Source organism: Triturus cristatus, chromosome 5_1 (genome assembly GCF_964204655.1).
Source record: "Triturus cristatus chromosome 5_1, aTriCri1.1, whole genome shotgun sequence".
Lineage (NCBI taxonomy): Eukaryota > Metazoa > Chordata > Amphibia > Caudata > Salamandridae > Triturus > Triturus cristatus.
In genome coordinates, this window is record NC_140587.1 from 159,641,920 (window position 1) to 159,662,041 (window position 20,122).

The 20,122-nt window shown below is 41.0% G+C and overlaps 1 protein-coding gene across 3 annotated transcripts in view; it reads left to right on the plus strand.

Annotated features, from left to right (window-relative positions):
- Positions 1–20,122, plus strand: part of LOC146830503 (1-phosphatidylinositol 4,5-bisphosphate phosphodiesterase gamma-1-like) — a 695,332-nt gene that overhangs the window by 202,369 nt on the left and 472,841 nt on the right. For all 3 annotated transcript variants that reach the window (XM_085604690.1, XM_085604691.1, XM_085604692.1), the window contains one exon: positions 9,921–10,070. In XM_085604690.1, the coding sequence (XP_085460816.1) occupies positions 9,921–10,070 (150 nt within the window). The remainder of the gene's footprint in view (positions 1–9,920; positions 10,071–20,122) is intronic.

The window sequence follows — 20,122 nt, forward strand, 5'->3', positions numbered from 1 at the left end:
TCTCGTCAATATTTGACAAACCCTGGTTATGAATCAAAGCAACTTGTTCAGTATCTATGTCGGAATGATCACACTCCTGCATTTCAATAGGTAACCTGGACAAGAAATCCGCTCCGACATTTTTCTTGCCAGGAACATACTCAATTTTATAAATGCAATCTTGCAAGCGCAAAGATAATCTGGCAATTCTGGAAGAAGCATTCAAACTCCCCTCCATAGTAAGTAATTTGACCAAGGGTTTGTGGTCAGTACGAATCACACATGACTTAACCTACACAAAAGATCGAAAATGTTCCATGGCCCAGGCACATGCAAGAGTTTCTTTTTCAATTAAGGAGAACTTCTCCTCTGTGGGAGATAATGCACGGGAAGCGTAGCCAACAATATTTTCTTTTCCATCAGTCTTGACTTTGCGATAAAACACCACCTAAGCCCTTGTTCCTAGCCTCCACAGTGACAATATTTTCCAACTCTGGATCAAATCCCTTATGAGCAGGAGCTTCCACAATGGCACACTTAATAATGTCAAATTCTAACTGGCATTCAACATCCCACAAAAAATTAATTTTATCCATGAGCAATTGTCTAATGTGGAACATTTTGGAGGAGAAATTCCTCACGAATCCAGAGTAAAACTCTACACGTCCTAGAAAGGATCTGACTTCCTCTCTACTCTTGGAACTGGGAGCATCACGGATGGCTTCAATTAAAGAAGTTTTTGGGGAAACACCTTCACTGCTGAGAGTGTGACCTAAATACGTAATGGACTTGACAGCAAACTTACACTTGGAATGTTCAACAGTTAACCCATTGGATTCCAGGATGGTGAGTACTTCATTCAAAATTTTATCATGCTCTGACCTATCTGCTCCAAAAACAAGAATATCATCCTGGAAACACCTGACGTTTTTTATTTTGCCAAATAAATGGTACATCAATCTTTGAAAAATAGCCGCAGCAGAGGCTAACCCAAATGGAAGTCTCTTATACTGTAAAAACCAAAAGGGGTAATGAAAGCTGTCAGCTGTTTACTTTCATCGGCAAGGGAAATTTGATGATAAGCAGCAGAAAGATCTATTGATGAAAACCACTCAGCATTTTTTAGTAGAGAAAGCATTTCTGAGATTTTTGGAAGAGGAAATGTATCCAGAACAATATTGTTGTTTAAGTGCCTAAGGTCAATACATAATCTCAACTTGCCATTGCTACGTTTGGCTACTACAGTCGGAGAAATCCATTCCGAGGATTCAATTGGCTCTATAATGTTAGCTTTAACCAATTTGTTCAATTCTTTTTCAACATCATCTCTAAGAAGAACAGGAATGTGTCTGACCTTATGTACCTTGGGGCATGCATCTGTCTTTAACACAATGCGATGTTCAAAGTCATTGAGGTTCCCTATACTCCCATTGAAAACTTTAGGAAATGTCTTCAAAATTTCCTTACAAAGTAAATCACCCTCATTAAGGACCATGACAGGATCAGGACTATTTGGATTGAGAATTATATCCAATTTGCCCTGATCTTTCCAGCCTAAAACTGACAGACCTTTTTTAGCAACGTACAATTTGCTAGTAGTCTCCCTGTTCTTAAACTTAAAAGACTAAAGATCTGTACCCGACCACGTCGATCTTTTCTCCAGAAAATCCTTCTGGTTGAATGTCGGACCTTAACAGTCTATTGCCTAAACATTTAGCAAAAAGGGATTTAAGTTTTCTCATCAATTATAGTGTATGGGGAGCCTGAATCAGCATACATTTGTACAAAAATGCCTCCAATACACATAGTACATAATGGGTTTTTTAAACACACATTGCTATTATCATTAACATTCCAAATAAATAATTCTTTGGGATTTAAGTTTTGAGGATCATTACTGGAATCATTAATATTCAGTTTCCTAATACTAAATTCACAATCACTAGAATCATCCTCAGCATCTTTCAAACACTTTACTGTCTTACCACCCCTCCTTCTGCAAGCTTTGGCAAAATGGCCCACTATGCCGCAATTGGTACATCTTTGTTTTAAGGCGGGACACAACTTGCTAGATGCAAGGTGTGTAGGACTATCACAACGATAACACCTGAAATTGGCAAAACGATTAAGATCCTTATTTTTAGAAACATCAACTTTATGTTTAATTGGAGCACTAGATTTAGTAGCAGCAGGAACCTTAGCTTTGATTTTGCTAACTACTTCTGCAGAAGTTTCAGAGATTACAGCATCTTGCTTAAGTAACTTGGCACTACGACTAGACATTTCTGCCTTTCTAACAATGCTAATATATCTTTTAATTCCGCATCTCCATTAATCCATAACCTATCTTGTACGGCAGGATCTTTATTATGCATGACTACTTGATCTCTAATAAACTGGTCAACTAATTGATCAAACTTACAATCCGCTGCAAGTTTCCTTAAGGCTGAAACCTATTCATCTATAGTTTCATTCACATCTTGTTTCCTATGGAAAAACTTATATCTTACAATGCCAATGCATACTTTTGGTGCAAAGTAAGTGTCAAAGTCATTCATTATGGCATCAAATACATTGACGTACCCACCACCCAAAGCCTTGGTCATAGGGCCAACAGAGTGCAACAAAAGCTTTTTTTTTCTCTACGGTGTCATCTTTCCATCTTCATCACTAGTGTCAATAAAGTTGATTAAATATGCTTTCCACTCCGACCATTTCATGCATGGATTAGAACCTGCAGGCCAAAATGCTTGGGATGGCTGAATGGAAAAATTTTGAGTTGCCATGGTGTAAAAAAATAATATATAAAAAAAACAAAATGAGGGCGTAACTGCACTGAGTTAAAATGCAATATAGCCTTTAATTTCGAATAATAAGTAATATTAGGTGTGCGCATCACCGTGTGAATTAAATGCGCTTAAAACAATTAATAATGGAGAAGGTGTGCGCATCAGCGCATGAACGAGAAACACGCTAAATGAACTGAGAAAAGTGTGCGCATCACCAAGGCATCACCCACGTAACCACTCGTAATCTCCAAGAGAGGTGTGCGCGTCAGCGCGCAGTGAAATGCAGAAAGTGCCTGACCAAAATGGCAGCACGTAAGGTCATGGTGCGTGACCCCGGACGAGCTCATGTAATGTAGACACTATTGCGTAGAAGACAGCAGTGCGTTGAACAGTAGAAAAGCAAGGCAGAGAATGAGAACTCCACTGGAAGTTCTGAGTTAGAAGAGGAACGCAAGGTAAGCAGAGTGCTCGTGAGATGCAGGGGCGCCGTGTTGGGCGCGGACTACTCATTTTGTTTAGATCCACGTTCGGACTCTGGATTGGGCCATGAACTGCACCAGAACCTGCAGCCACAGCTCGACTAGTGTTTAGACTTTCTGAGCTGGCAGTAGAGACTTCTTCCAGTTTAGACTGTTTGCACACTCACTTATTATTTTTTTCTGGACACCCTACCAGTGTTCTATACCCAGTGTCTCATGTGTGTGGGTCTTGGGGACTGGCACTCATTTTTAGGGACCAAGACTTATTTTTGGCACCAGAGTTTGAAAATGAGAGAAAGGCAGGTAAGAGAGCAAGAATGAGGAAGAGAAGGATAGGAAAAGTGTAACAAAGGGAGAAAGCAGGATTCAAAATGAACCTGCAAGAGTGAGGTAAAGAAACAGGAGGTTTGGGGTGGTAGTGAAAGAGGCATGAGGTGGAAACAGGACTAGGCAGCCTTGGTATTTGCAACCCCTGCATTTGGCAGTAGCAGTGGCAGGCTCCTAAGAGACACTTAGGGCACCTGCACTTTTGTCTTGTTACACATTAAGCTGCATATACACCTGTCAGTTTATCCCATCTTATCACTAAGCACCCTGTTAAGCCCATGCTTACTGGTGGATTATGGCTAAGTAATGTTGAGGTACTTCTGCCATTTTTGACACATAAGCCCTCATTCCTCTGCTCTTCATGCCATTGGGCATGCCCATCTTTGAATGGAAATTTTTAAAAAAGTACAAAAAAAATTCAAGTCTGGCAACAGGCATTATCTTTTTTAAAAATCTATATTTATAAGTTTCATAAAATACAAACATGCATTTCAAGACACATGCTCGATACCTACTGCCATCGAGGATTCTCTAATACACCGTGATCCTGCACAGCACAAGTACATTTCAATGCCTGGTAACACAATGATATATCCCATTCGCCCCTTGCGCCAACACCAGCTAAATATTTCATTTGCTTGCGGCATTCTGCGGGTCGGTATGCTGTTCAGTCTGTGAGCTAACAGATGTCTGTTCCAATAAATAGGACCTATAAAGCTGCCATATATCTAATGGCCTAGACACTGGGTGTTGTAGCTGTGCATATGTCTCACTAGTGGTGTTACAATAGGACATGCTGAACATCCAGCCTTTCAGTGTTGGTGGGTACTTATTCCCCCAGTGAATTGCCACTTCTCTTTTCGCTAACAATAATGCGATTGCACTAAAACGCTTATATGGCTTAGTGAGCTATTGTACATACCCCAACAGTGCCTGCTTGGCGAAGGAGAAAGGCCCAAGCCTGTCATGTTCGATAACTCACTGAATACTTGAGTCCAAAATCGCGCTACTTTGACAACGGTCCAAGCCATGTGTGCAAAATCAACCATCAGGGCGCTGCATCTGGGGCAAGTGTGTGGACGCAGTGGATCCATACGGTGAACTTTAAGGGGGAAAATGTATGCTCGCCATAAAAATGTAAACTGTAATATCTTGTGCTTATGGTTGAATGAAACTTTACGTGTTTGTTTGCAGCATGCCTGCCATTGTGCGTCAGTAAGAGGGACTCCTAAGTCCCGTTCCCAGGCTGCATCTACCCCCTCATCCCTAACTGGGAGCATAGCCACAGAGGCTCTATACATCCTAGCCATGAGGTGCTCACCGGTTATGTCCTTAATAAGTAGTGTCAGCAGGGGAAACACATGTATGGACATACAAAATAAAATAACAGATATGAACAGCCGTCTACGTTTCGATAGCTCCCATCTACGACCACTACGTGAAAACCTACTGTATGGGCAGTTTCTGAGGCCTCGCCATAACTGCAACCATTTACATTACTCTAACAGACAGTGTGATATCCTAAACGACAAACTCAAACAACTCTGTTACCCTTAAGGGAACATAAAGAAATGAAAAAAGGGCAAAAGAGATCATCAGTTGGAACTGGAGAATTGTAAACACCTGCACCAATACTTTGATAAACCATTTTCTGCAAACAAACGGGGTGTAACCTAAGTGACACCGCAGTCATACCAGAACTAAAACAATAACTGTGAAGGAACAGCAACCAACTCTTTGGAGCCCACTTCAGGTGTCAGGACATCACCCCTGCTCGACCTGCAGCGTATGCACCTCACGAAGCCCACAAAATGATTGGATCTGGACTTGGAAAAGAGAGGGTCAAGTTTGGGGACACTCGTTGCAATTCTGTGTATGTGATATATTTGGTCACATGCCCGTGTGGTATAAAATACATATGAATGACATGTATGAAAGTAAAATTACGAATTGAAGAACATCATAGCAAGCTGCGGTGCAGACGGGCGACAACTAAGATAGTGACCCACTTCATCAACAGTATCATGGGAGGGTATGCATGCCCTATGCATAATGTCATCGCGCAGGCAAGACATGCCCACTATATGTAACGCGCATGTAGCACCAGAGCCGGCGTCCACACTTTTCCAATTGAAAAATGAAGGCTCTTCCCTCGCATAGCAACACGCAGGACTTTGGGGGAGCCAATTAGGTGGTCTGCCGGGCGCACACTTTGCAGTAGAAAGTAGAATGTGTGTCCCATTCTGTCTGTTGATGTAAACTTTGCACAAGTAAGATGACCGGAACAAACATCATGTCCCCCCTTTCTTTGCAGTCTGTGACATAGGCGACTACAATATCAGAAGAAAATACCAGCTGCCTACACAAAAAAGATATAAATACGCCCAGAAAACGGGTCAGGATTAAATATGCAACCACTAACCAAGACTGACAGTGAGATACTAAAAAAAGAACATTACAAAAAGCATGAAATCCACAATATCAGTTTTTTTTAATATAGTAAATCAGGATAATAATCAATAGCGATCAATATTTTCACAAAATAAAGATATATACGTCCCACACTAAACAAAGACAATCATACTGGCATTCATTCCCACAACATACACATATATTCAACAAACATAGAATCAAAACACATAAGTTCATAAATAGGTTAAAACATCAGAATTCAAGGAAGGGTAATTCCAAAGAAATGACAATTTCGATGCTCGTGTCCTCCCGGTCATGTAGGGAGATAAGGTCTTTAGGAAGGCACGAGGCGAAGAGAGCCAACGCATGTTTCGGTTTTGGGGCTACACCTTCATCAGGGCAGTGGTAGTCACAATCGTGTGGGACACACAAATAGCACCTAGAACACAATAAATGTATGAGAAAAGCGAAAATTGGATAACACATAAATTATGTATAAGCTTTAGATGAGTCACTGGTCGTTGTCTAATATATCCAACAATGATTACGTTAACAAACTAGGTGTCCAAAAAACGGAATTTTGTCTAACATCAATGTCAGTCAAGGTAGGGTTCAAATATAGAGAGATGATAAAGGGATCAAATACAATAAAACGAAGTGCACCAAGATAAACCTTCACAAAGATAGAAGGCTAAGAAAAATGGAAGGAAGATAAGGTTCAGTATGACACCGGTGATGAATAATGAACACAATAGAGAACCAAGGGTGAGGGAAATCCCACATAAGAACATAGGGTGATAGACGGAGCTCTGACTATTCCAAGGTGGAGAAGCGGCAATACCTTGTTGGGGTGTGAGGCCTTATTGTCACCCTCAAGTTATAGGGGGAGTCCGAACCTCAAGCAACTCTTGTACAAGGTTCTGTAGCAGGGATGAAAATACAAGGGGAGGGGGGAGGGGGACATAGGCGACACCAGCCCGTAATATCCAATGGGCCTATACCACCCCATTTCAAAAGTAGGTCATACCAAGGGGAGTGGTATCTCTAATGTCTACCCAACTCTGATCTTTAAATAATCCATAAAACATTGGCAAGACAGTTGTGGCAACAACACCACTCTCATCCACTCACAATGAATGAGTGTTAACACTATTCTAAAAGTAATCGTATTTGGAGCATGCGGTTATCCCCAAGTGAATGTGTCACAGTATAAACAAAGGTGGCTGAACTCTAGGAATGCTACACATTTAGTACTGTCTCATAACATGGTACCTATTTTCACAGAACTCGGGTAACTGGTAATATCCAGACCTATGGGTGACATACAAAGCCAGGAAATTATGACGAAGTGATCAGTTCAATTGTATGATTGGAGTGAGCAAGTGGCACCCACCCACAATACTAATACAACCTAAAAGGAAGAGCAGTCATAGTACGCAAGGTGATCTTTATGGTGCTGATGAAAGCCGGGTGACTTCCTGAGCTAAAAGTAACCGGCTGAAACATGTTGACCTGTGGATGTCAGAGCCAATAGAGTCTCCTCAAACTTCCCGCCCTGTTTTTAAACCAAGGGTGCCCTACAAGTAAAAGCATTTTGGGTACAGATGAAGGCTTTTTTAATCTTCAAAAAACAGATCCCTTTCAAATCCTTAGGACTACCATCAAAGTGCTCCCTCCATAAGTCAGGTTGAGTCCGTTCGGCAACAATAGCTTTGCCGGACGTTTGACTTAATGATAAAAAATAAGGACTATTTTACTGATTATTGGTAGGAAATTGGTGGTACAGGAGCAATTCCTATCAGTAGGACTCTTTCAATATTCACATTAGGCTGTTTGAAAAGTGAGTTGTTCTTTCATAAATTTCTCTCTCGTGATTAGGAGAGTGTACGGTGAAGCCCAATGTTAGTTTTTGGATTCCAGAGATTTTGGCACAATGGACAAGCTCCCAGATACAATGCGTCTTGCACTTTCATCCTTTGCACTTTCAGTGCGGTTGCAACATAAATTTCATGAATTTGCACTATGCACATTCTTGGTGGAACTGTTTCCCCTCATTAAGTCATCACTGACTTGTATATTTTAAAGGGATTTTATGATTGACTATGGCAGGCACAAAAGGTTCTGTAAGACTGAAAGTTCTAAATAAAACAATCACAGGCTCAGAACAAAGACTGGTTGTAGTGACCACATTATTTTCAGTGTGGGAATGTGTGTGTCAATGTACACATTTACAATAACGACACTGCATGGTCCTGCAGTTTTCTAGACTTTGATACTTCTTTTTTTATTGGTTTATCTCCTCTGTTCTCTCAACATTGTAAAACATACCCTTCCTTTCCGGGTAGTACTTTATCCTGTATTTTTCTCGAGTATGATATTATTGTTATTATTGCTCTGCTCTCTGTATACTTGTAAAGCGCTCTGATACCCGCAAGGGTCATGTTCGCGCTATAAAAAAATGATCTAAGTAAATAAATAAATAATACACAAAGTTTACAGTATACAATGCACAAAGATTGCTATACCTAAAGTTCAACCTTTTTGTCAAGGATTTTGAAATGGAAATGGAAACTTCTGACTCATTTTACATATTTCTTTTATGTCAGAAATGTGCAATCCATGTACAATAAACATTCAATTATCCATCCATCTTTTTCCTCCAGAATGAATACATCATTGTATTTCAAACTTTAACTCCCTGCCAGCTCGCCAGCTTAGCCCACATATTCTCCAGCTGGGCCCACTCCAACTACAGCAGATTATGAGCATCAGTGTTTTACTTATGAGGAACACATGCCTACACAATGTTTCATCTATAATCACTCTAGAGATGTCAACTCTTTATCCAAATGATTATGCTTCGGAGGGGTGCCATTTTCTATACAAATGTTGTTAGGCTAGAAGTTTATAAAGCGCCTGGTTACTCCAATCAGAGTGTCCCCGCGCTAAGTGATGTATTTGTCAAGCTTCGACACGATTGTGTGCTCACTGTAACCAAAAGCTTTTTCATATAAATATCATTCGCAATACATTTCGTGTAGTGTAAAGTAGCTCTAAAAACTGTATGGGCGCAGTTTAAGCTGGGTTGTCCAACGCTGGTCAACAAAGGATGGATCCGTGTCAGATTTTCATGTTACCCAACATAAATCTAAATAGGAATCATTGACTCAATGTGTGAATTTCTAAAAAAAAATCTTTTATGAATCTGGGTTTTGTGTGCTAACCATGGGATCTTCCTCCAAAAATATTGTTGCAAGAATACCGTCAAGCTAAGTATCATGAAGACCATTATAAATTAGTATAGATTTATTATTCCTAGTTCCATATCAACATACTCTGAAGTTATATGTCATCAAGGTACACAAATCTTAAGTGTATATTAAACCAATTCTTACCTATATATACTTTCCTTCACAATAGTTTGGTAGTCGATCGGATCTGTCACGCTGCACTTGTAGGACACCTCGGCCGCAGCTGTTGGGTTGGATAATGACCTTACTCTCCTTTCTCACAGTTCATGAACACGACTCAGACAATAAGATACTCTAGTGTCCGCACAATAACACATAGTATAGGTACGGCAACTCGCATTCACTGCGGTTATACAAACCTAGGCACAACTGAACTCGAACGGCATTCTATACACTGGCTACATATTTCCACTAACATTTGATATCTTTTTTTCTTTTTTGATCTTATTAAGTTTTTATTGGTTGTGGTTCAATGTTTGAAGATTAAAAAGAAAAGGGGAAAAAAAAAAAATAATAAAGGATAGTTTGGTAGTCGATATTTAGGTCTCAATATTTTTATAGGATGACATTGTGGTACTAGTCCCACTAAGGACACAGGGAACCCTACTATTATTGGACTGTGGTACCTATTAGTACATGAGCACATTGCTAGGGCTTTGACCCTTGTTATTTTTCCCCCACAGTTGACATTCGAGAGATCAAGGAAGTCCGCGCAGGGAAGAACTCGCGTGATTTTGAGCGCTATCCAGAAGATGCCCGGAAGCTTGATGGCTCAATGTGCTTCATTGTTCTCTACGGAGTGGACTTCCGCCTCAAGACGCTCAGCGTTGCAGGTAAGTGTCATGGAGGAGGCTGATGTGTACGGAGGGAAGTGCTTTTATGATCATTAGTGTTCTCTTTTTTATGTCTTTGGCCAGAAAGGTTGACTCTTGGAAAAAATAAATAAGCTAATCTAATTGCATATTGGTGTCTCATGCAAATTTGCTGTGTGTTAAATGTGGCGAAATAGTTAAACTGTGTTTGGGGAGATCAAATAATTTGTATTTGGTGAGTGGACAGAGCTATGCAAGGTCAGCTATTTCACTAAGCCTAGAGCTAAAACCGTATGTCTTATTACTACCATATTAAGTTGTCACCAACACAAGGACACATCAGACCTTTGTACCTACCATAGATATTTCAGTGTTAATTTAGACCAGGTTTGGCCGTTTTAAGCCTTCCATTGGGTTGTTCCAAATGCTCTGTTCAATTTGTCACGTTAGTCGGTGTCTTCTTACCAAGTGATACCCTTGACACCCATCATGGACATCAGTGCATACGCGTGTCTCACTTTTGTTCTCTATCCACATCACTTGATGTGATTGATAGGGTGTTTGGTGGCCTGCAGGACATGGTGATTTTTGACATTTGGAAAGCATAAACTCAAGAAGAAAAGTGGTCCATGCAGGAGGCTTACAAGGGCTCTAGTTTGGTCCTAATGCTCATGGGCTTTACTGTTAAAGGCAGAATGTTTTCTTTCTAATTGCGGATCTCACTTAGGTGTAGGCCATAATTGGACAGCTGATAAAAACTGACTGCTGTCCTGTCTACCCACATTTTCCTGCCCTGCTCTATTAAGAGGTTTGGGGACGACGTTGGCTCAGGTGCAAAGAAAACTCCTCTCTGTGATGCTGCCACTGGTGGACATGGTGTTAGGAATGCTGCACTGTTCAGCCGGTTACTCCGATACCATGTCTGTCTGCTTATTTCTTGACAGGAAGTGTGCCAAGTGTTCCCCCCACTCAGTGAAAAAACTTCCAGCACAGGAGGGGCATTCGTTTTTTCCCTGAAGGCGGACTCCTAGCGAGTGTGCGTCTTTAGAAAAAGAAAAGTACCAACATGTCGACCATGGTATGGCGGAACGGCCCTCGCTGTGGAAGTTTTTTCACGAAAGGTGCTTCCGTCATGCAGAGAGGAGACAAACTAAGGGATAATAACACCAGTCTAAAATGGACTTCAAATGTATTGTTGTCATTAGTCTAGTTTTTTTGTATTTATTTTTATTGTTTTTCAATCAAAATGAGTACAAAAACACACAGCAAACGTGGGTGTGGTTACATGTCAAGCAAGGCAGTCTAGTAAAGCAATAGAGGTAGGATGAAGGGAAGATATAGTGCCACAGGCAATAAACAATGTTATACAGTCAGAAGCATAAATGATGTAGTCACGCATGGCCCCATCCATTTGAATCATCATGCCCAACCTCCATAGGCCCAAAAGCATCCCATTGGCGTGGGGCTACCCTAATTCAGGGGTCGCTGCATGATCATGTTACTCTGGGGGTTTGGCCCTTCCAATCGGAGACTCCCAGAAGATCCCTCCTCTACCACCATCCTCCCCCGGGGATCCAGTTTAGGACAACCATTAATATCGTATGCCACGCCGGCAGTATGGGTATCCTATATACCCTTCTATCCTCCTCCCTCGGAATTGCCTCTCTCTCGCAGTCCACCCACTTAATCACTTCCTTCCACAACCCGTACATATATGGGCCTCCAGACAATTTCCAGCTCATTGTCAGCTGTCTGAGAACAAGGATCAATCTGTAACCTTGTGTGCAGCACTCCGTTTGTGTAGACACCAGCAGGCATAGCAGGGGGTAAAGTTGAAAGATCTGTCCATAGCACCACAGATAACCCACAGAACCATGTCCCAGTAGTGGGTGAGCACGGGGCAAATACCAGGGCCGAACTAGCCATAGCGGGCACTAGGTGTTTTCCCGGTGGGCCAGAAGGTCTGGGGGTGATTTTTGAGTGATGGGTGTAATAAAGATTCCCTGAATATCTTGTTGAGATATTGCTTTATTGGAGTAAGCAGGTACATCCACACACGACCAGGTCACTGTCTAACTGGCTCCCTTGGTTTACACTCTAGAACAGTCAGTGGGTCACTGGTAACAGTAACCATGGCAATGATCATGATGATACAGAGATGCCACATCTCCCTCCTTACAGAGATAAACAAACTGAGTAACCAAAATATAATAACAAAAAATAAGTAACAATTCACATTAGTTTAAGGTTGGACATTTACAGTTAGGTATTACAATACATATTAAACGGAACCTAAATTAAGTAAATTGAAAGAATACAATTGGGTATTACAATAAATAGTGAACAACAAATATAATAAAGGAACCTATTTCCCTCCTTCCATCTTTTGCATCACAAAATTCCTGTACTTACATGGCAAAACTATTGCTCTACCAGTACGTGATGTTTTCCCAGAACTACAAGAAGCTTGGGCTCCGTCATTGCAGACTGTGTTAGACGGTTGAACATGGATATTATTCATATCACTAACGTTTTGACTTGTGACATCCCTAATATTTGGACTTGTGACATCATCCCACATCCAATTCACTTCTGAGGTAAATTTCCTAGCTTCACTATTGTGACCAGGATTAACATATTTTGAAAGTCTATTGTAATGCCAAATTTTGCCATCACTCAACTTAGCTGATTTTGAATAAGTAGTGATTACTTGTAATGGTGCTGAAAATTTGCTTTGACCTTTCCGTACTTTAGTAGGTAATTTGACTTTGACCCAATATCCAACTTCTAATGAGCAATCAGAAGTACAATGAGTTTTGTTAAAGTTAATTTTGCATGTGTCATGCATCTTCCTAAGATTGGCTCTAACTAAGGCAGGTGACCATTTTCCATAAGTTTTCATTTTGCACCATGCAACATTGTCTTTACAAAAAGGTTCTCTGCCACGCAATTTTCTGAAAGGACTGTAACCAGTCCCTGTTGGAGTGATCCTATAAGCCCAAAGTGTAGTAAAAAGTTCCTTCTTCCAACACTTCCCAGCGTTCAATGAAGCTTGTACACTTCCCATAATGACCCTGTTAAACCTTTCAACAATGCCATTCCCAGCCGGATTATATACTGGGGTTTTCTTTTCACAGATTCCATTCCTTTTGAAAAAATCTTTAAATTTATCAGAAGAAAATTGTGGGCCATTATCACTGCGAATAATTTTTGGAATTTCTTTGCGTAAGAATAAGTTTTCTAAGAATTTGACCGTGTGTTTTGTGTCACAATTTTCAGTGATCTCAACTTCCGGCCATTTCGAGTAGTCGTCTATTACTACCAACACATACTTGTGACCTCCATCATTATCATCAATGGGGCCCATCCAATCAATGCTTAGATTTTCCCATGGCCCATTAGGAAGTAATTTATTGCCAAGGGTGGGTCTTAATACTCATAGGGGCCTATGCATCAACAATGCCATTTGCGATTCCTTATTAGCGAAAAATAAGGAATCGCTAATAAGGAATAGCAAAAGGCTATGCATGTAGGAATCGCTATTCAAATAGCGATTCCTTAATATTCCTTATTACCGAATCGGTAATACCGAATCGGTAATAAGGAATACCTACCCATTCATTCCTATGGGCTTGGAGGCCCATAGGAATGAATGTAAAGCCAGTCTGTATTAGCGATTCGGTATTACCGAATCGCTAATAGCGGGAGCACTTTCAAGGGTGCCAGGGTGTCAAAAGGACACCCTGTTGCACCCCTGAAAATGATATGTGCACATATGTTGCACACACACATGCTCTAAGGGCATGTGTGTGCGCAACATGAAACTTTGAAAAATGCACAAAAGTGCATTTTTCAAAGTTTTTGCAAATTACCATGCAGTTCATCTTCGTGGTAATTTGCTCCCCCTATTAGCGAAATCGCTAATTTTTTAACTTTGATGCATTGCATTTAAGGAATCTCACTTTGGGATTCCTTAAATGCAATCGCTATTTAAGGAATCGGTATTTAAGGAATCCCTATTTAATGAATCGCTATTTAAGGATTCCTTAAATAGCGATTTCTGCTTTTGGGTTGATGCATTGGGATTGGGTATTTTTTACTTAATATCGGGAGCTATTACCGAATCGGTATTTTACCGACTGGATTTTGGGTTGATGCATGAGGCTGATAGTGTTTTATCAGAGTCCTGACAAATGGAGCATTCTCTTACAAATTTCTCAGAATCTCTATCGATCCCTGGCCACCAATATGATAATTTCAATTTAGCCTTCAATTTAGTAATGCCAAGATGGCCTTCATGATTCAATTCCAAGACTTTAGATCTTAATGTTGAAGGTACAATGATTCTATCCCCCCTGCAAATGTAACCAGAATCATCTATGGACAGTTCATTTTTAATTTCCCAAAGTGCTCTTAAATCTCCCTGATTACGGTTTTAACAAGGCCAGCCTCTGGTGATAAATTGTGCAGTTTTCCTTAAAACTTCATCTTGCGAGTATTCAGTGTTCCATTCTACTTTAGAAATAGCAATGGTTTTGTCAAAAACCGCAGCAACATTAAAGTCATCCCAATCTGTTTGGCCAAAATTTTCACAAGGAGGTGGTGATCTACTCAGATAATCTGCTATCTGATTCCTTTTACCTGGTAAATATTCTACATTATAATTGAAGTCAAGAAGTTTCAAACTCATTTTGGCTATTCTAGGCGTGGCTTTAAATATACCATCTGATGTGAGTACTTTGAGCAAAGGTTTGTGATCTGTGCGAAGGACAAAACTGGTTCCCCATACAAATTGTCTAAACTTCTCCATTGCCCATATGGTAGCTAACATCTCTTTCTCTATAACAGAGTATTTTTCTTCCGATGGTGAAAGAGAACGAGACGCAGAGGAAATGGTTATTTCTTCACCATTGTCATCAATTTGGGATAGTACAGCACCTAACCCTTTTCCACTTGCATCAGTTGTGATTATGGTAGGTGCCAAACTATCAAAGGCCTGAAGTAGTAGAGCGGAAACTAGGTCATCTTTTATCTTACTGAAGTCATTTTCTAAATCATCATTCCAAACAAACTCTTGTTTTAATTTTAATAACTGCCTCAAGTTGTAAGTCTTGATGGCAAAATTTCTTACAAACTTTGAATAGAATTCTGCCGTCCCCAGAAATGACCTCGAATCATCTTTAGACTTTGGAGATGGAGCTTCCCTAATTGCCTCAAGTAGACACTTCTTCGGTGAAATACCGTCTCCACCCACCTCATGTCCCAAGTATGTGACAGACCTCGTCCTGAATTAACACTTTTTGACTTCTGCAGTCAACCCTTTTTCTGCTAGTTTAGAAAGAACTGCATTAAATCTTTTATCATGCTTATTCTTGTCTCGGCCCATAATCAAAATATCATCTTGAACATATATGACGCCTTTTAACCCTTTAAATAATTTGTACATCAACCTTTGAAACACGGCAGCAGCAGAAGCTAACCCAAAAGGCATGCGTATGAAACGATAACATCCAAACGGTGTTATGAAGGCATTAAGGCTTCTGCTGCTGTCGTGTAACTGAATTTGATGATACGCTGAGGTTAAGTCAATTGTAGAAAACCATTATATATTTTTTGATTGGGCTAATAGTTCATCAATTCTGGGTAGAGGAAATTTGTCAACAACAATGTTTTTATTAAGATTTCTCAGGTCAATGCAAAGACGCAAACGACCATCAGGTTTGCGTACGACGACCAAGGGGGCAATCCATTCTGCACATTCCACTGGTTCAATTATTCCTTTCTTTTCTAGGAGGTCCAATTCTTTCATTACACCTTCTCTTATGCTCATAGGAATATTCCTATCTTTGTGAGTTACTGGTATTGCACTATCTTTGAGTACTATTTTGTGAACAAACCCATCTAATTTTCCTACTTCACCTGAAAACACACTAGGGAATTGTTTGATTATATCATCCACCATTTTCTTATCTGGTTCATCTAATAATAATACCTGATCATGAGTATTGGGGTTGAGTATAATGCCAAGTTCTCCCTGATCAATCCAGCCGAAGTTCAGAATGACCCTTTTCAGCAACGTATAACTTGCCAGTAGTACTTCTGTCTAAATTTGAAGACTAACTCAACAAAACCAACCATAGGAATTTTTTCTCCAGTGTAAGTTACTGGTTGTATGTCAGAAGGTTTTAAGTTTTGTTCAATTACTTTTTCAAATTTGTCTTCTCATACTGCGCGTTGTATAATAGTATAGGGTGAGCCAGAATCAGGGACGATCTGTAAGTCTACCCCACCAATGTTTATTTCACAGACTGGTTTCTTTTTCCTTGTTGAACCCACATTCAGAGCTACACTTTCATTTTCACCAAAGTCGTCAATGCAGAGAATTTCATCATCGCTAGAATTAGCATTTTTTGTCAACTTCTTCATCTTTCCCATCATTGACACAACCTACAGTTTTCTTCTTGTTTTTGTTAATCCTTCTCCTGCAAGCTTTAGTAAAATGACCAATCAATCCACAATAACTGTATTTTGATTTTAATGCAGGACACCACCTATCTCTTGCAGTATGACCCTTATAACCACATCTATAACATGTTGGTCTTGTGTCCTCATAGTCATTTTTGTTATAACTATTGCTTTTTTTTGTTTAGATCTTTATAGCTATTTTTTCCTAAACTTTTGTTTGTGGATTTATTGCTAGATACTTTGCTAACAATATTACTGTCTTCACTTTTCTTTAGAGCCATTTGTGCACATCTTTTTGACATCTCACCTTTTTTAACAATAGCTATAATTTCATTTAAAGGTGAATCCCCGCAATCATAGTAAGTCTAAAATGGTGGTCGCGTAAGGATACGCTACGTGACCTCTCGTGATGACGTTGTAGCGCGCTGACGTTGCTTCGTGAATGTTCAGTTCACTTACGCTCGCAGTGATTCTGCCTTCGTTCTCCTCGTCTATGCTGTACAAGAATGGAAGACGATTGTCGCGAGCTGGAACGACTCCCAAGAACGCCTCACTTCAAAAGATCCGCCGTTGACATCAACTGTATCGCAAGTAACATTTGATTAAATGCAATTTACGTTGAAAAACGCCTTCGTTAAAAACTTACAGTACGGTGGAGGTGTAATCCGCCCAGGTCCTTGTTTATATTGTAGTTAATTTGTTCTCAGTGTGGAGTAGAGTTAAGTTAAATCTGGAGATAGGTAACCGTTTCCTTAAAATAATGGATCTTGACTCTACATTGGTTCACACTGCTTACTCCTTTATGTAGAGCCGCTATTGGAGAATATTCAATCTTCTTTTTTTCCTTTTGTCTCCCGTTTCTTTTTTTGAAGATGATGGCAATCTTATTCAATCTTCTGTGTAAAAGTCAATAGAATTGATTCGCATCCCGTCCGAAGTCGCCAAATGTAATAAAGATTCCGTGAATATCTTGTTGAGATATTGCTTTATTGGAGTAAGCAGGTACATCCACACACGACCAGGTCACTGTCTAACTGGCTCCCTTGGTTAACACTCTAGAACAGTCAGTAGGTCACTGGTAACAGTAACAGTAACAGTAACCATGGCAATGGTCATGATGATACAGAGATGCCACAATGGGGGCCGTTTTGAGGTCGAGCCTAGAGTCAGCGCGCATGCGCTGCTCTGGAAGACTTGTTGTAGTGGAGTATGGAATAGAAGCCCCACCCACTCTCCGCCCATATTTGTCATTAGCTTGTGTCATTGTCCATCGTAAATGCTGGCTTCTGATTCGTAAATATGCTTGTTAGTCCCTCCTTGTCTTCATTTGTAACCTCCCATGGCGACTGGCCCTTTCACATCGGTTGTTACACAGTACATGTTCATAAGTCTGTAAGCACTATTTTCTTTATTGAGTTTCTCTTACTGCGGACACAATGTGTTTTGCTTACATTCAGTGCGCCATGCGCGCTTTCTCTTTTCAAGCAGCCGTTACAATGGTGGCTACTTCTTTCCAGTGCCATAGGTCTCGCATTCAAATGCGAGACCTATCGCATTGCAAATATTTTTAACATGCTGCAGTTGAGTTTTCAGTATAGGCTGTTTGCATACTCACGCAGTGCTATTATCGGTTTCAGTGGTTGTGTGGTGTTCGTCGCGATCACCAGCTTCCGCCAAAGGGTACCTGACCCTCCTTCCTGAGGATTTTGGTGAAGTAGCGTCACCCCTTTCTCGAAGCCCCCCTAACAATGGCAGTCTGTTCCATCCAGGATGACCAGCACCCTTCACACACCGCGCTGCTCCCAGTAATTTCCAATTTACTGTGCGGTACACCAGACCTTTAAGAATCACTACAGCGCTTAGTCGCTCCGCAGCCGCCTCAGTGCTTTCGGAAGCAATGACTTGTTGAAAACAGGTAATTTGTGTCTGCCACGGAAGACCAACAAGCCTGGCCTCTGCGGGAGTCAGCTAAAGATTTTAATCGAGCTCGGTTAACCAACACCCTTAAACCAGGTGGATTAAGCACTGCCACGGTCTGGGCATCGGTTGCGCAACACCGTCCAAAGGTGGAATTTTGATGCCCGCCTGTGAGCGCTCACAGGTGGGGAAGGGGCTGAGGTGCCACGGCCCGAGCTCACCACTGCAAAACGAGAGATTTGTTTGATACGGTGACTAGGAGGCAAATCTGTGAATGGCAAGCTAGCAGTGCTGCTCAAACCAGGGGCGTAGCTGGCAATAGTGCAGCAGGTGCGGTGGCACCAGGCCCAGTGGCGCGAAGGGCTCCTTCAGCCGATTTATTGGGGGACTTGTTTTCCTTGGGTGCATTTGATTCAGTGGCTCAGTTGCTATGCTACCTACCCTATCAAAATGACTCTGAAGTGCCAGACAGTCGAAGAACCTGAATTAGTCACTGACAAAGTTGATAGGTCGCTACCATGTGTATCCCAACACACTTTTGCATGCTTAGCCCACACGTGTGACTCACAAGAGAAATAGGGGCGCACAGGTGCCTAGACACAGTTTATAATTGATATCATGGAAGAGTTTGTGGGGAATGCTGCTGCTCTGAAACGGTCTGATATTGTCGCACTTCTGTTTTATCCACTCGGGGTTCTAAGGATTTATCTCCGTGAATAAGACTCTCAAAGGAATGGGTGGCAAATTGGCACAAATCGGCCCACAGTCGGGCCGATGATTAGAGGCGTGTTGACCAGCAATTTTTCGCCTCTACATTGTTAGTATATTCTTAGCTATTGCGATTTAAGGGAAGAACGCTTATGTCTTTAGGTCGAGCCTGGCCAACGTATGCTCTGCTGCGAGGCATGCAGTAGTGGAGTATGGCTTTGAAGCCCCACTCACTCTCCACCCATATTTTTAATTGGCTTGTGTCATTGTCCTTTGTAAACGCTGGCTTCCGAGTCGTTATTAGGCTTGTTAGTCCCTCCTTGATACCGCCTTGTCTGCATCTGTTACCTACCATAACAACTGGACCTTTTACTTGTCGTGTTACACGGTTTGCTTTATCTTGGCTGTGAGTACTATTTTGTTTAATGATTTGCTCATATACCACCCACTACGTTGCAGCAAGCCGCCCATTGTTATTTTGCTTATTAATGGTGGTCCGCTTTAACTATAGCGGCCGTGTTTCTTTATTTCTTTATTTTACTTACTAATGGCGGTCCGCTTTAAGTATTGTGGCCATGTTTACTTTTTTTGTTTTTTTTGTTTACTAGCGCCCATGCGGCGCGTTCACATTTATGGAGGCCATGCCCCTTTCTTTAGACAAGCCGTGTCTAAAGAAGGGTGCGCAGCCGTTATTAATGTGAAAGTGCGGCATGGGTGCTTTTACAAAAAAAACCATCTGTTTGTCATCCTGACAAACAGATGCTTTTTTTGGCAAAGCGCCGCATGCCACGGTTTCACTTTATTAACGACCGTGCACCCTTCTTTAGAAGCGGCTTGTCTAAAAAAAGGGGTACGGCCTCCATTATTGTGAAAGCGCCACATGGGCGCTAGTAAAAAAAATATATTTGCAATGCAATAAGGCTTGCATTTGCGAGAGTTTAAGCTATTGTATTGCCAATAACTCAAGCTCTCGTAAATGTGAG